The sequence below is a fragment of the Triticum urartu genome, chromosome 4, assembly GCF_003073215.2.
Source record: "Triticum urartu cultivar G1812 chromosome 4, Tu2.1, whole genome shotgun sequence".
Classification (NCBI taxonomy): domain Eukaryota; kingdom Viridiplantae; phylum Streptophyta; class Magnoliopsida; order Poales; family Poaceae; genus Triticum; species Triticum urartu.
The window spans coordinates 139,464,123-139,481,507 of NC_053025.1; the positions used below are offsets into that span (position 1 = coordinate 139,464,123).

A 17,385-nucleotide genomic window follows, 5' to 3' on the forward strand; every position below is an offset into this window, starting at 1 on the left:
GCGGATTGGGGCTCACGAAGAGGATGAGGGGAGCAAGGGTGGACAACGACGACGACTAGGACACAGGAGGAGGGCGATGAGTTTGGTGGATTTGATGCAATTTATAATGGAGTCAGCTGTCTGGTCTGTCGTGGGGGACGCGCCCGGGCCTCGTCATACTTGTCCTAGATTTGGGCTGGATATGAGAGGTCGCCGATCAGTCCGGACACTTATGGCCGGTATGAGGAACTTGTTTGGGTCGGGTTTTTTACCGGTTAGTGACCGGGCCGTCCGGCCGGACATTTGAGACCGGTTTGAGGCGGGAAGATGTAGATGCTCTAAGTCCACAAAAACATCAACTAAAAAAGTCCACAAAATATCAGTGGCACATGTGGTTTTTTACTTTACAGTACTGGATCTACACGAGCCGGGCTGCACTGACGCGTTGGTCCCATTTGGCATCGAGTCAAACAGGCGAGCGGACTCCCGCTACGGCCACAGACGCGGAGCTAGGTAGCCTGAACCGCACCACAGCTCCGTCCGTGTCCGAGACCTCCCACCATCTCCCATGGCGAAGGGCCCTCCAGCCGCACACCCGCATCCCTAACCCTAGGCTAGATCCCACCGCACCTTGCGCGCACGCGAAAACCAAGCACACGCCTCTGACCACTCTCCCCCAGCCCCGCTGACTCCTCTGGGTCCGCGAGTCTATTGCCTTACCCATGGATTCGGCTAGTAGCAGCGCGCGGACGGTGGCGGCGTGCGTGATCGGCGGGATCGTGCTGGGTGCCTCGGTGGTCGCGCTGCACCTCGGCGCTGGCCCCGCGGCCCCGAGTCTACCACCGGTCGAGGCCCTCCGGCGGCGCTTCCGCCGCCGCCGCCGCCCCGTGCGGGTCTACATGGACGGCTGCTTCGACATGATGCACTACGGCCACTGCAACGCGCTGCGCCAGGCGCGGGCGCTCGGGGACGAGCTCGTCGTCGGCGTCGTCAGTGATGACGAGATCACCGCCAACAAGGGACCACCCGTCACGCCGCTCCACGAGAGGTCATCCCGCACCCCCTCGTAATTCTAGTGTTTGCTTGCGCCATGTATAAGATCGCCGCTAAGTTTTGTGCTTCAGCCAACATTTTGTTCCAATGAGAACATAATCAAGGCAATATTTTCCCCTTAGGTTGATGCTTGTTGTCATAGTGTGGGACTCTGCTCTAATTATATTCTTACAATACAAACTGCTGGGGAGCACTTGTGGTTGTTGCTCATTGTCAGGATTCAGGACCAACTTCTTGTGTCATTCTGTGAATAAATGTGTTTGCTGAGGTGCTACTGTGTGGACCAGTTTCATACTTGCATCAAAGTTTTCTTTTTAGCTTGGGTTCTAAGGTGATGTTTTGTGGGTAGGATGGACTTTTCGGCGTTCTCAAACTTCTATGGATTTGAAACATAGAAGTAGCTCCAATCGAATGTTAGAATTGTTTCGTGTGTTGATTACTAACACTGAAAAAAGTGGCTCTAAGTTATGGTTAACTAATTGTATTGTTGTGTTGCATGAATGATTTAAATTGGGAAATTAGTATTACAGTTCTGAAGTTAAAGTGTGTTTTTGGTCAGTAGATAGCTTGGCTGGATCTGGATGGGCTAATTGGCTCAAGCAGTAGATAGCTCTGGAAATGTTCGCTAATGCTGGAGTCACTAACCACTTGGTGAGCCTGTGCATTTTTATACGGTCTATGTGGTATGTCCGCTGTGTGCTCTGCTCGGCTGATTGGTAGTAACAAAACCAACCTTGCTCAAACGACATTAATGCATTTTAGAAAATTGGTCATGCCAGTAGCTTTTCTGTTCGCAATTGCGCTTATGATGGATGCAATTCTTGCTCTGGCAAAATTTATCCTGGTACTGATTTAATTTTGATGATTAATCAGATCTCTGATTATTTTTCTGCTTGCTTGAAGAAAGACGAGTTAAGCAAGATTTACTGGCAGGAGTTATTGTGCTCAGTGCACGCCTTACTGTTTCTCTGCTTCTGCAATTTGTAGATTTAGGTGTAATTCATCGGTTTCTTATGTGCTCTGGTGGTAGTTACTGTTGTGTTGTCACAGCCAGATTTTGCCTCTAATGTAGTTTAGGCTTAAGGCTGTATGGAATTTTAGGCATTTCTTTCTGTGTCGTGCTTTTGCTTCTTTGGATGCACCGGTATAATCCCTAATTTTGTATTGTATTTAGCATAAATTCTTTTTCCTAATGTTTCTATTTTTCTGGGTAATACAGAATGAAAATGGTCCGTGCTGTCAAATGGGTTGACGATGTCATTCCAGATGCACCATATGCCATAACCGAAGATTTCATGAACAAGCTATTCAATGAGTACAATATTGATTACATAATTCATGGTGATGATCCTTGCCTGCTACCAGATGGCACTGACGCATATGCCCTTGCCAAAAAGGCTGGCCGATATAAGCAGATTAAAAGAACCGAAGGAGTGTCAACAACAGACATTGTTGGTACTTATTCTGCTTTAGTTTTCGCTTGTAGTATGTGTTAAATGCTAAAAGTTTTAATTGCCATACTGAAATTGAAGTCTGAATGGCTACCGCATTGGAATATCTTTTGGCTACAGTCTTTTTAGCTGCAGGTCGTCTCTGAGCTGTCAACCTCACTGTTCACCAGACTATTTTCTTGTTCCCACCATCACATGCATTCTGACATTTCTGTTGTATCCATTTATGAGCCAGGATGGTATGGAGTACAATTTACATTGGGAACCAATGAGTTGGTCATGGACTCATTTCTATTGCCTATGGTGATGAAAACATTTTACTGCCATCTTGAGCTTGTCTCTCTTCATTGCAGGAAGAATGCTTCTTTGTGTTAGAGAGAGACCAGTTTCTGATAATCAGAGCCACTCTTCACTACAAAGACAGTTCAGTCATGGGCATGGTCAGAATATTGATGATAGTGGATTTGGAAATGGAACAAAAATATCTCATTTTCTTCCCACATCTCGGCGGATAGTTCAGTTCTCAAATGGCAGGGTATGTCTTATACAGTTTCAGAGTTTCTCTTGCATAAATACTATGCCATTTATATCTGGGTAATGAATATCCAATGAACCTCTGTAACGTGGTTGGCACCTAGTCCTGAGATCAGACACTCGTTCGAGGTGGCTACACTTAAGGTATTCTGTATGTAAGAACAGTTACATTGTATTGAGAGTGAGACTTCCATATGTGAAACTCCTCTTACAAGTGTACAGGTTTTGCCCAGGTAGAGATTTGTCTGTGCATCATAGATGAAAACTTCCACTGAAAAATGTTTCCTTTTTCTTAAATATTAAGCTTTTAGTGTTGATGCACTTACTAGGCATGAATGAGGACTTGAGAGAGAGAGAGTATTATTCGTGCAGTGTGCTTCATCAATTACAAATGCCCACATGATTACTGGTTGACGGTTTGAGTGGTTCTGAGTTGATAGTAAAAAATAATAAAAGTTCAGTATCCTTGAATTAGCGTAAGCAGGCATTGATGTGCTCACAGCTCAACTTCTTTTAAGGTTAAGTGAAGATTGGCTGGGAAAAAGGTAGTGGGATAGCAACTAGAAGGGAAAGAGTTAATTTCTTGCTTGCCCTCTTACAGTAGGGATACATCCTTATATAGATCTTCTAGGTTGGTTACTGTTTGCTTAAGAGTAATTCCAGCGTGTGCTAGCTGGGCCCATATTCCTAACATACAAACTCCGCATAACTTGACCCCCAAGACAAGACCCGTAATTGGACACATACTGTAGCATGGTGGGATACACCTAATGTCTGTCTACAACAAGCAGATGCATATGCTTGTAAGATCGAACTATTCACTTTGTAAACATAGAATTTAATTTGATATCTCTACTTCTTGCAAACTGGTGATAGTTCGTGTAATTCAACTAAATAAAATAGGCCCTTCTTTTCTCAATTTATTTCCTTTTATGTTGACTAAGCTTTACCAATGCAGGGGCCAGGACCAGATTCCCGGGTAGTTTACATTGATGGTGCATTTGATCTGTTCCATGCTGGACATGTCGAGGTAAATGCCTCCCACAAGAGAAACAGAGAAAAACCATGACATCTTTGTCAGCATTGGGATGCTATGTCATATGCTTGTCTTGGTCGTATATTTTTTCCACTTCTATGTCATATGCTTGTCTGGGTCGTATATTTTTTCCACTTCTATGTCATATGCTTGTCTTGGTCGTATATTTTTTCCAGTTCTTTCTGCGGGGAGAATACTGGACTAAAGTCTTCAAAACATTGCAATTCATAGTTCAGTGTATTTATGGTTTCTTCAATGTAGATATTGCGACTTGCTCGAGGGCTTGGAGATTTCTTGCTTGTGGGCATTCACACAGATCAGACCATAAGGTAAGTATAATGGTTGCCTCTCCTTTTATCTTCTAATTACAATGCTTATACAGTTCATTCGCTTTTGCAACAGTCATAGTTTATAGTCAGAGACTCGGAGTGCACTGTTGAGCATAACTTCTGTAATCAGTTTTTTTAATATAACATTTTTTTACATTCATGCTTAATATTTCTCAGTTCAACTCGAGGACCACATCGCCCAATCATGAATCTCCATGAGCGCAGTTTGAGTGTTTTGGCTTGTCGTTATGTTGACGAAGTAATCATTGGTGCTCCGTGGCACATTTCAAAAGACATGGTGAGCTGTCTACTCCACTCTGAACCATAATATAAGTGTAGTATAACATGCTTGATGATATGGCTTTAATGCCGTACAAGTAAAAGCCTTAACCAGGCCGTGGCTTCAGCTGCCTTAACCAGGCGCTACTCACCCTGCTCCCCAAGCGCGCGGACGCCCATGCCCTAGGCGACTTCAGGCCCATTAGCCTCATCCACTTGGTCGCCAAGATCTTGGCCAAAGTTCTGTCGCTGTGCCTTGCGTACAAACTCAACTCCCTCGTCAGCACGAGCGAGAACGCCTTCATCCTAGGACGCAACCTACACGGCAATTTCATCCTCGTGCGCCAGTCTGCCCGCCTGCTACATCAGCTCGGCGCCCCATGCGTGCTCCTGAAGCTGGACCTGGCACGCGCTTCGACTCGACTCGATCAGGTGGCCATTCCTGTTCGACGACCTTCGCCAATACGGTTTTGGCACCAGGTTCCTAGATTGGCTGGCCATCTTATTCTCCTTGGCAAGCACTAGGGTGCTTGTTAACGAAAACCAGGCCCAACAATTTGGCACAGATGTGGGTTTCGCCAGGGCGATCCGCTATCTCCTCAGCTTTTCGTGCTCGCTGTCTGATATGCTAGGCCGTCTGCTCCACCACGCCACCGAGCTTGGTGTAATACAACGGCTACACCCCCGGCGTCCGATGCCATCGGTCTCCCTCTACGCGGACGACATGATCCTCTTCTGTCTCCCCACCTTGAGCGATGTCACCGCCGTCAAGAGCATCTTGCAGCTATTTGGGCGCGCCCTCGGGCTCTAGGTTAACTTCATGAAGAGCACGACCACCTTGATTCGCAGCTGCGCGGACGAGGCTGCGCCTGCTGTCGACTTGCTAGGCTACCCCATTGTCGAGCTGCCTATTACCTACCTGGGCATCCCTCTGGCGCTGCATCGACCTTCCATGGCCCACTCCAGCCCGTCGTAGACAAAGCCGCCCGCATGCTCCCCTGTTGGAAGGCACACCTCATGAACAAGGCTGGCCGCCTCGCATTCATGAAGGCCGTCCTCAGTGTGATCCCGATCCACCAGCTGCTAGCATTGGCGCCCCCCAAGAAGACCATAAAGGCGCTCGAGAAGATCCAGCTAGGCTTTCTCTGGGCCGGGCGCGCGGAGGCAAACGACGGGCACTATCATGTCAACCGGCAACGGGTTGCCCACCCGATCTCCCTGGGTGGCCTTGGCGTTCGCGACCTCGCGCTGCACACACGATGGCTTTGGTTCAGCCACACGAACACCACCAAAGCTTGGGCGGGCGTCGACCTACAATTCCCGCTGAGGAGCACACATTCTTCTTCGCCTCCACCACCATGCAGCTTGGGATGGCACGGAGGCCCTCTTCTGGGAGGACCGTTGGATTGCCGTACAGTACATCCGTGAGATCGCTTCGCTTTATACGCATGCATCCCCAAATGCCGTCGCAAGATCAGGACAGTTGCGGAAGGGTTGGAGGCCAACCGATGGGCGCGGGACATCCAAGGCACGGTCGACATCCACCAGATCGGGCAATACCTCCAACTTTGGCACATGATCAATGGCACGAGCCTATCTGCAGAGCCAGATCGCCTCATCTGGAGATGGGCTGCAAATAGCATCTACTCCGCCAAGTCAGCCTACACCGCCACCTTTGTCGGGTCCACAGCTTGCGCCGCCGGTAAGCTCACTTGGAGAAACTGGGCTCCACTACGCGCCCGCTTCTTCCACTGGCTTGCCCACCTCGACAGATGCTGGACTGCAGACGCCTTGCTCGCCGCGGCCTGCAACACCCCGCGAGACGCCCCCTCTGCGACCAGGCACCTGAGACCATGCACCACCTCATCCTCGCATGCCCCTTCGCTCGGCAGACCTGGCATGAGGCACTGTGCTGGCTACGGATCCCATGCGCCCCGCCAGACAACGAGCCTCACTACTGGACTGGTGGCAATCGGCACGACAATCCGCCCCAACGCCCATGCGCAAGGGCCCTGGGTACCATGACCCTCGTTCCCTGGATGATATGGAAGCACTGCAACGACCGTGTCTTCAATGGAGCACGCCCATCGGTGAACGCCCTGTAACGAAGATTAAGGAAGAGGCCTCCCTTTGGGCAAGCGTGGGCGCTCTAGGGCTTAGAGCCATCACCCCCCAAACATGGGATGTCCATTAATTCGAAAACGGTAACCGCCTCCTAGGAGTGTAACTGCAACTCTCTCTTTTCACTGAAATGAAACACGTGCTCTCATGTGTTTTCTCAAAAAAGAATCACATGCCTTACACAACGCTCATCACTAGCTTATAACAACCTGGCAAGTGGCCATTGGTCCCACTATCATACACTCATGTATAGGCGCGATTAAGTCTCCTCATGATAGTGGGTCCTGCACGTCTTCTTCTCCACACCTTGCGTCCGCCCGTTCCCCAGCCTCGCTATCTGCCTCCACTTCTGAATTGCCCGGGCTAGCAGAAGGGGAGGGCGTGACAATTTTTTTTTGTGAGAACACCTCGAGAGGGGCAGGGGGTTGCTGCATTTCATTAAGAAGAGAATTGCCAAGGTCATCACCCATGACATGCAGAGCCGCGAGTCTACCCCATAGAGCCGCCGTTGCATGGCCTTCTGAGGCCGCCGTACATCCACCGTCCGGAACCGCCACTCCGGCAGTCCGGCATCCATCGCCCAGACCGCAAGGCAACCCTGCACAATTGTCGAACCCCGCCGACCCACAAGTGCCAAGGACTCCAAGGCGGTGCCTCCAAGAAGGAGCAAACCCACCTATGCAGCGCCACCACGCCGCCATTCAAACCTGTGGCTCACTGCCACCACCGCAGCTCCACAAGCCAAGGGAGGAGCCCCTAGACACCCGAGGGCGCCCTACTGCAGCCACAAGAGCACACCCGAGTACCACCACCAACGGATCTGGGAGCTTGACCCGCGGCGCTCAGGGGGCCGCCGCCTCAGCTTGCTTGCTCCGGCGAGGCGCAGCCGCCTCAAGGGAAGCTAGATGCCCAGATCCGGACAGATCTGACCCCTACAGGCCAAGCAGCGGGAGAGAGCCCACGGCACCGCGCACTCCGCCTGGAGCACCCACCACCAGCTCCGGCGCCGCCACGGACTGCGCGCCCCAACGATGACGCCACCACGCGCCAACGGAGCTCGCCACTACGTCCACCACTGGTCTCCCCGCGCCACCGCGGCGAAGCCAGCGGTAGTGGCGGGAGGAGGGCGCCGAGAGGGCGGAGCCTGGCGGCGGCGGACTAGGTTTCCCATAGTCGCCCCCAGGAGGAGCGACACGGGGTGGGGGTTCCTTTTTTCCTCTCTGTCCAAACATTTGGAGGGCGTGAAAATGACGAACCAGAAAACATATATGCACAAACCATTAGTACCTCTACATATTACAAAATGTAATTATGCCAAGTATGAGAATTAGTTCACTACAAAATAAAGGTAACAATGAAATGGACACAAAGATTCCCAATTTCCAATAGGCCACCAATTTTATTTGGACAGATCGATGGCCTTTCATAACTTCTAGCTTTTCCAGTATATCCTTTGTCTCATCTCCAGCTTGATCTTCATTAAGCAATGCTGAGCTATTGCGTTGCTTTCCGAGGAAATTGTGTTGTCTAATTGGTCGTATTGTCCATGCTAAGCTGCAAATGCCAACCATGGTTAGCTGCTAGGTTCTGTGAAGCCGTTGACTCCGGAATCCTGTCTCAACCTAAGGCATTCCTTGTAGTCTTAGAACAGTAGTACACTGAGAAATTTGGTCATTCTGCTCACTGCTCAGAAATGATGTGATCAGTGTCCTCAAGTTATCCTGACTGGTTGCATTGAAGCAGAACATGCAGGTACCTAACCTGTAATTTTGAACACAAAACAATCAGACTTCCATCAAATAAAATCTATATATTTTTCATCTGTATAATTTACTGTCTTTTTCGAGAAAACTATAATTTACTGTCTAACCTTGTGTATTATCCAGGATCGTTTAGTAATCACCTGCTGCAATTTTAGTTGTCAACCAGGTTATGTGTGTGTGGTATGTGCCAAGAGCTCTCTGACTTTCCTTTTTGTACAGATTACCACTTTTAATATTTCATTGGTTGTTCATGGAACTATAGCTGAGAACATGGACTATACAGAGGTAATTAAGCTGTCTTTTTCTTGGAATATGCAAATGTTGAACCTTGATAATTGATCATTGTCATTTGTGCACTTCTCAGGACGATTCAAATCCATATGCTGCTCCAATTGCTATGGGCATTTATCATAAGCTGGATAGCCCTTTGGACATCACCACTAGTACTATTATAAGGAGAATAGTTTCTAACCATGAAGCCTACCAGGTAACTACCCTGAAACTGGGTTAGATTGTTGGGTGGAGCCTTGTCCTTCTGTGCTGTATGCAGCACTACACTATATTCTGTGCAAATGTGATTTGCCTTTTGTCGCCGTCATATCAGTGTTGTGCATGCAGGAGTTTTTTTAGAGGAAAAGGGCTCAGAGCCCTGGCTCCATTTGCATTGATCAAACGAAACCAGCATACATAGTATCAATCCTGTTACAAGCACGCGGGGGGATAAATCGCCAACACGCTGCCCCAGCAAAAAGTAAAAAACTAGGCCAACACACGCAACTACAGCAACTACCAGGAACAGACTAAGCCCGAAAACAGAGCCCGAAGACTCAACAAATCAACTGATCTCGCTCCGTAGCACGTTTGTTCAGCACCTCAGAGCGCTTTAGGAGTCCTAGCCAGGGTCCGGCCAGAGCAATGGGGGGGGGGGGGGGGGGGGGGGGGGGGGGGGGGGCGCTACCTGCTCCAGCTTCATCACCAGTTGCAGTATTCTTTCTTTGACAGGGCCAGAGCATCGCACCACCCTGCTGGCCAGCATGGTAGCAGTCTTTCTCCACAGAACCTGCATACCGAGCCAGGGAACATGATTGAAACAAGTGTCGTTACGATATCTCCACAGAGTCCATAAAACAGCAGAATGTAGTATACAATCTGCTGGGTTGTTATTGTTTTTGAACCACCAATCTAGCATGTCATCCAGGGAAAGCCCAGCATGCTTATTGGATATGTCAAAGACCACTCTCCAGAGCTCTATCGAAACGACACAACCAAAAAATAAATGATCTACAGATTCAGATTCACCACAGAAAAGACAGGTGGGATCATCTACATGCTGTTTTTTCTGTAGGTTATGTCTAGTCAATAATTTGTTTTCAACCAAAAGCCAGAGAAAAATCTGAATCCTCAGGGGGACATTAAAATTCCAGACAACGGGAAGGTTGCCCGGCTGCACACCCCTGAAATTGATGAAATTATAGAAGGATTTCACAGTGTAGATGCCCTTGGGATCATAATTCCAGCAAATAGTATCCTCCCTGTCATCCAACACCGTATTTTTAATCATACTAAAAAGTTCATCCCAATCAGCCAGCATATCTTGAGTAAAAGCATCTCCTAAAGGTAATTTTGAGATTAGTACTATCCCACACTTCACTAATGGAAATGTTATGGTCATTGGCAATAGTATATAAGCCCCAATACTGGGTAGCAAGAGTGGAAGAACCAATCCACCGGTCTTCCCAGAACCTGGCACTTTTACCATTACCAATGTTCTAGGAATATCCAATCTTGGCAGCTTTAGCAGCCCATAGTATCCCCTTCCAAAAAGGGGAAGCACCATTATCAGGGCATGCAAAAATATTGGGACTATGAGTTCTATATTTGGCATCAATAATTTGCTTCCAAATCTTACCCTCATCCAGGAAATATCTCTTGATCCAGGAAGCTAACAGGCAAAGATTCATGTCAGCTATATTAGGTATGCCAAGACCACCATGCTATTTTTTGAGGGTCACACTCCCCCAAGCAGCAAGGTGATATTTATAATGCCCTTCATAGTCATCCCAGAAACAATGGGCTAGTTAAGAATTAATCAACTTTATAGCCCATTTGAGGAATTTAATAATCCCCATAAGGTAACCAGGAATACTAGCTAAACAAGATTTAACAAGAGTGAGCCTCTTGCCAGAAGAGAGCAATCTACCTCTCCATCCAGCCCCCTTTTTGATGATTTTATCGACAGTAGGCTGCAACTCACTCTTCTTGAGTTTTCTATGATGGAGAGGAGCTCCTAAGTATTTAATGGGGAACTCCCCTAATTTGCAACCAAGAATTTGAGCAAAAATATTAGCATCATCACCATTAATATTAATGGGAACCAGGTCACACTTGTGAAAATTAATCCTCATCCCAGATAACTGCTCAAAACAGGAGAGTAGCCATTTGAGATTTCTAGCATGATCAGCATACTGCATACTAATGATGCCAGCTGGATTAGCACTAGGAAACAGACCTTCCAGTATATTATTTCTGGAGGCTTTAACAAGAATTCTAGTAAAGACATCTGCTACTAGGTTGAAGAGCAAAGGGGAATATGGGTCCCCTTGTCTGACCCCTTTACCAGCAATAAAGAAATCACTGTTGTTGTTGTTGTTTATTCTAACTCCAACAAACCCTTTAAGTAATAGAGATTCTACTTTCTTCATCCATTTACTACTGAAACCCCTCTTATGCATCATGTCCAACAGAAATTAGCTTTCTCATAGTCCAATTTAAACACAAAACCAGACTGTTTGCTGAAGTGCTCAGAGTGTATAACCTCATGGGCAGTGATTATACTCTCAGCAATATATCTGCCTTTTATGAAGGCTGTCTGGTTAAGGAAATTAAATCATTGCAGATGGGGTCAAACTTATTAGTGGCACATTTAGCAAAAATTTTAAAACTGCAATTGATCATTGCAAGAGGTCTAAATTTCTCCATTCTAATGGCATCAGCCTCTTTAGGGACTAAAGTTAATAAGGAGAAGTTCAATCTAAATAAATCCAGATCACCCTTCTCCCAATCATCAAATAAAGCAAACAGGTCACCTTTAATAAGGTCCCAAAATTGCTGGTAGAATAAAAAAGGAAAGCCATCTGGCCCAGGAGCTCCTTCAGCATAAGAGCCAAAGACAGCCTCCTTGATTTCCTGCTCAGTGAAGGGGGCATCTAAGATACTATTATGAGCATCAGTGACCCTATCACCATCTTCCCAAAAGTCATCTTTCAGGTTGATATTTATTTTATCTTGGAAGCCAAAGAGATTTTTGTAATAGCACCTTCATCTCCTAATAATACCTTCAGGATCAGAGACAGTACCTTCATCTCCTTTCAGCACCATGATCTGTTTTTTCCTCCTCTTCTGGTTAGCTATAGCTTTGAAGTAGCCAGCATTCAGGTCTCCTTCCAATATGTCTCTCTCTGGATCTCTGCCTGGCCTTGATTTCTTCCTTTTTCCATATATCCTCCAGGTCACCTGCAATTTTTTTGATTCTTCTGTTAGTGTTAGGAGATGGAGGGTTAGATTCAGAAATAATATCCAGGCAGTTATACTCAGTCACCAGAGCTTGCTTATGTCTGTCTTGCTCTGCCTCATAGTTGGCCATCCACCCTTTGATGGCTTTTCTGGAATTCCTAATCTTAAACTGCCAAATGTCTATAGCCTTTTTGAAAGGCATTTGGCAGTCCAAGCTTTATGAACAACCTCTCTAAACCCTTCAACCTCAAGGCACTGTTTTTCAAATTTGATTTTTTTTCCTTGGGGATGGAAAAAGCACAGGTATTAACCACCAAAGGAGTGTGATCACTCCCTAGCCTAGGGAGAGCTTTAAGGTGGACACCTGGGAAAAGAGAGGCCCAATCAGTGGACATGAAGACTCTATCTATAGTAGCCATCACTAAGTTGTTCTGATTGTTGCCCCAAGTGTACTTCCTCCCATTAATTTTAAGCTCTAACAAGCCAAATTTATTAATCCAATCATTAAAGAGATCATCCGAGTGTTGATTAATAGCACCAGTGCTCTTATCACTAGCCTCTCTAATAAGATTGAAATTACCACCAACTAAGGTGGGGCCAGTCCAACTGTCAGCAGGTTGTGAAGTTCATTAATGAAATCCAATTTAAATTGATCGTAGGCAGAGCCGTAAACAGAAACTAATCTCCATATGGAGTGGTCTTGTTTATTCTTGAGCAAGCAAGAAATACTATAAGTGTTATTTGCATTAACCCCAACCAAGATCCCTCCCGCAGTGTTATTTGCAGGGAGCCATTTCCAATGGAAATGAGAGCTGGGATTAAAGACTTCAAGTTGCAAAAAAGTCTTCTTTCTTGGTCTCAGAAATACAAATAAAATCAGGACCATTGGCTCTAATGAGCTCTTTCAATTTGCCATTTTTAATAGGGCCATTCAGACCCCTAATATTCCAAAAAATGCCTATCATTTAATAGCAAAATCAATTTTCCTTCTACTTCTACAGGATTTAGAATTTCTAACCTCAATCCATGGTGAGTCTGGATCAGGATCCACATTCATATGTGTCACCTCTCCAGACTCTGTATTAGCCCTAGGATTGGGACCCGAATTATTAAATTCCTCACCAGTAATATCTATACTAGGAGGCAAAAAGACCACAGGATTTTCAGAATTAAATTTATCAAGTCTATCTAGCACAACTTGCTTGATAATGGATATATTATCTCTGATACTATAACTACTAGGCCCCAGGTTAATACCTGAGCAATCTGCAGTTTTAATAAGGAGAGAATCATCCAGGCAAGCAAAAGAGTTTGGAGTACCTTTTCTTACAATAGGCACTTCCAGATTTTTAATCTGTTTCAGTTCCTGAGCTTTTTGAAGAGCAGGTTTTCCATCTCTCTTGTTCTTGGTGTTAACTCTGGAGGCCACCAGAGGCCCCCATTTCTGTTTAGTGCCAAGGCTCTTCTGAGAAATAGGTTTGCTCAAATCAGCAGCAGCATCAAATAGTTCCAGGAGAGGGCCACCTATGTTTTCATTGGGCTTCTTCACTATCTCAAGAAAGCTTTTGGTCATAGGGGCACCCAGAATCTTGGAGAAAACAGAATTTTCCATATTGGATCTAGGAGCAGGAGTGGAGCACTTCTGGATAGACTTGGCACCAGTTGAACCAGCAGCTGGAGGCTTGTCCTTGATGTTGGTGTTACTATTTCCAGTGTCCATATCCTCTCCCAGCACATCATCTTCACTTGTATCAAACTCATCTTCGGTATGCTTTTTCTGAGAGGGGTTGTTGTCATCAGGGCCTGGAGGAATATCAGAATCATGTTCACTTGCTAACTCAGTCTCCACAGAAAACTTTAGCAAATAAAGTTCATGGTGGATCTCCACCACCCTGTCTCTGGGGATTTTAGTTGAGTCTCTCACAGCCACTTGGATCCTCACCTTCTCATAGAAGCTTCTGAAGATGGTGTGCCAGTCAACATTAACCAGGACACCAAGCATAGTTGCCACTTGTGTGATAATGTACCAAGATATCCACTTGGGAGGCAGCCCTTCAATCACAATCCAGGTTTCTTCTAGGGAGTCATAGGCTGGCATTTCTCCATTCCAATCACTAAATGAGATAGTCACCCCTTCTTTTTTCAGATTGATGGAAGGGTACTCTACCAAATCCTTGATCTTCTTGTTTGGGGGGAACCTGGCAATGAATTTCTTCTCATCATATCTCCTGATCTGCCAGGGCCAATTGGTTTTCCACATATTAGAGAATTATTGCCCCAGCTCTTTCTCAGAGATCTCTCCCTTTTCAACTAAAACTAAACCAACATTCCCAAAGTTCAGCCATTCACAGTCTTCCTTGCCACCAGTTTCAATGTGGAAAAATCCAAGGCCATTACTGGCACTTCCCCAATACATGGCAGCAGGATAGGGCTTGTACCAGGTAGGCCAAGTATCCATGTGGTGACCAGGAGTCTTGCAGATGAAACAAACTTTTGGTGTGGGGCACATACCCACAAAATGTCCAGGTAGCCCACAGTTATAGCAAATTGCAGCAATGAACTTGGGATCAACATTGAAGGAGGAGTCATCACTTGGAGAAGTAGTCTGGGCCGCAGCATGTTTGTTTCTTTGATTTCTTTTTTTCTTGTTCTTGCTGAAGTCTGGCTGACTGCTCTGGACACTCCCTCCAGTAGATGATCCACTCCCTCCATATTGTGCTTGTTGCATCTGAGGATTAAAAGACCGAGGGAAAACTTGAGCAGGAGGCAAATACTGGAAAGGGAATTGGGTCTGGTTCGGCCATTGCTGCATCTGCGGATTCAACCCCCCTGGACAGCCAGCATACATCTGTCCACCAGTCTGCAACATAGCTGGGGCAGCACCAAGAGGGAACAACGGCGTCTTGTCAAAAATCGACATGTGTGGGTGAGGGGCTTGAGCAGGCTGTGGAACCAGTGGCGGTGGCACAGGTGCCTCCTGCCACGTCGGAGTGGGAGCAGGAGGACGGCCATTGCGTCCCCTTCCAGAGCCATACCTCCCCCATGGCTGCTAGCATCTCTCCCTCCACCAGCCATTTTGACGATGGAAACAAAGGGGATCTTACCCGATTTCCTTGCACAGCAGTCGCGGGAGAAGCTGAATAATTTTGGGGTAGTCAGACGATCAGATTTTCCAACTGGGTAGCAATCAGCTTCAGCGAAGTCTCTGGAGGCAAATCTGTCTTTCCTTATCCACACCAAATTGGATCTATTGAAATTGATAGGGTTGGGATGAACCCTAGGTTCGCCACGGTCAGTCCCCCCAAGCTGTGGATCCAGATCGCGAACAGGAGGCGCCTTTTGTAGAGGCGCAACCACTTTCCCCATGGGTGGCCCGATGGCGGGGCAAGCGGGACCTGCTGTCAGCCTCGCACGCATAGGGGAGTCGCTGACCAGTAGGGCCCTCCTGGCAGTCCCACTTCTGCAACCCACAACTATTCTCGCCGGAGAACCGGAAGGCATCGGTGGCGGCGAGGCCGATCTCCTCCATCTCTGATCTCCGCCACCTCTTAGAACGGAAATGGGACTGTGGATAGCATCAGCAGCAGGAATCCGCACCTCCTCCTCCCGAGTCCTCGTCTCCACTTCGGGAGACGTGCTCAATCTCGACTGGAGTTGGTCGCCGGCGGCGAGGACGAGAGCTGCAGTGGTGCACCCGACGGCATCACCCCCAGTATGCACTCCCACCGCAGCGCCCTCCGGGGATCCTCTGATTTCGCCTCCGCCCTCGCCCACAGCACGAACGCGGCCGGCGGGGAGTGGGGGAAGGCGGGCATCCTTGCCCTTTCCTCCTCCGTGGCCTCGTCGTAGATCTTCCTTGCCAGAATCCTCTGCTCCAAATCCGCCCTCCTCTGACAGGTCTCTGCATATTTCACCGCCGCGGATCTCGTGATCTGGTCTGTCGCCGCCGCCACCACCTGATCTGCCGCCTTCCACTCCCGCACGCGTCGGATCCACGCTGCTGTGGCGTCGTGGATCCTGGTCGCCCGCTCCACCCAACTCCGAGCCCCGGTCGCCATGAGCACCCCTTGTGGAACTTGTGAGATCAGTCTCACCATCTCCGGGAAGGTTTCGTAGACGTGGAGGGGCAACCGAGGGGGGGTAGGAGGTGCGGCCGCGGTCGACGCCCGCGGACCTCGCCGGCGAGGAGGCATGCCGCGAGGTTGGGGCGGCGAGATCTGCGGTGTTGGGAATGGCGAGCGAGAGGCGTGGTTTCGCGAGAGCTGTGCTCATGAGCGAGAGGCGTTCCAACCTCCTCTGGCCGTTGTTGCTGGGGCCTGCATGCAGGAGTTATTTTGTACTGATGTTTATGGTAGTGCATTAGTGTCTGAGTAAATCCCTTTGGCTTTGGATATGCAGCATTGAATATTTGTCTGTCTCCCTGGGACCAATATTTCCTGCTATAACTATGCTCAACAACATGTTCTTTGGTGTAGAGGCTGATATGGTTTGCATTTATTCTGGTCCACTGCTTTGGTGTGTTTTTACTCATGCTTGGTCTATGGTGTTGCTTTGTGCAGAAACGGAATGAGAAGAAGGAAGCCAGCGAGAAGAAGTACTATGACAGTAAAAGCTTTGTCAATGGAGAGTAGTGGCTTCTGAATAGATCTTCTCAGAAGACTGTTCCTGGATCTTTGAGGCTCTAACACAGGTCACAAATGAAACCATCAAGTGATCTACAATTTTACCGCTCCATTGTCATTTTTGCTATATAGCTTAGTAGCTTCAGATGCAGTCTTGATGCATGACAGGCAGTGGTGCTGAATTGGGTGCGGAACCTGGATGAATTTCCAGTGGCCACTTTCAGTGCCACGACCTACCCTATCCTCTCCTGTATACCGGCTTCCAGAGCTGCTGTTACCGGCCGAGTTCTTTTTGAGATCTATAGATCTCTGAGAATTGTGGTACAAGATGAATGCTAGGCCAATTAATTGTTTGTTTCCCTGTTGTTCTTATGTGGTGGGCATCCAATGCCAGTCGTTTTCTCATATATTTGGTGGAGCTGAATCCTGATCTTATACCGAACATGGACTAACTGATATGGTATGCCAGTCGCTGGTCGGTGAAAGCAGCTGGGTCTGATGGTACACCTGGAAGTTGGTTTCGTCGGGATCTGCCGACGCGTCGAAATCTATTGTAATCTTGGCAAAACGCTTGCTAGGCAATAACATAACACTAGAAAGGTGCCAGATGGCTGCACCCTGCTGGTTCTGTCCGCGGGTCCGGTATGCTGTTAAGCATGGAAAAGGATGTGGTACCTGTGAGATTTCCAGATGGTGCATTTTTAG

The 17,385-nt window shown here is 47.7% G+C and overlaps 1 protein-coding gene across 2 annotated transcripts; it reads left to right on the forward strand.

Annotated features, from left to right (window-relative positions):
- Positions 1–470: 470 nt before the first annotated feature.
- LOC125551122 (ethanolamine-phosphate cytidylyltransferase-like) lies at positions 471–17,052 on the forward strand. 2 transcript variants are annotated; one of them, XR_007302202.1, is made up of 10 exons: positions 471–1,027; positions 2,252–2,487; positions 2,837–3,018; positions 3,976–4,047; positions 4,315–4,382; positions 4,560–4,680; positions 8,765–8,830; positions 8,910–9,032; positions 16,618–16,748; positions 16,849–17,052. XR_007302202.1 is itself a non-coding variant. In XM_048714278.1 (9 exons), the coding sequence occupies exons 1-9, from the start codon at positions 702–704 to the stop codon at positions 16,687–16,689; spliced, it is 1,266 nt and encodes a 421-aa protein (XP_048570235.1). In that variant the 5' UTR covers positions 472–701; the 3' UTR covers positions 16,690–17,052. The 2 variants fall into 2 exon arrangements, 1 of the variants encoding a protein (XP_048570235.1); XM_048714278.1 differs by having other exon boundaries at positions 472–1,027; positions 16,618–17,052.
- The last annotated feature ends 333 nt before the right edge of the window (positions 17,053–17,385 follow it).

What these genes read in the sequence shown, in the direction of transcription:
- LOC125551122 (XM_048714278.1), top strand. Translation starts at nt 702, where the DNA reads ATGGATTCGGCTAGTAGCAGCGCGCGGACGGTGGCGGCGTGCGTGATC. An exon ending in GTCACGCCGCTCCACGAGAG is followed by an intron (nt 1,028 to 2,251) that starts GTCATCCCGCAC and finishes TGGGTAATACAG; the next exon opens with AATGAAAATGGTCCGTGCTG. An exon ending in TCCATGCTGGACATGTCGAG is followed by an intron (nt 4,048 to 4,314) that starts GTAAATGCCTCC and finishes TCTTCAATGTAG; the next exon opens with ATATTGCGACTTGCTCGAGG.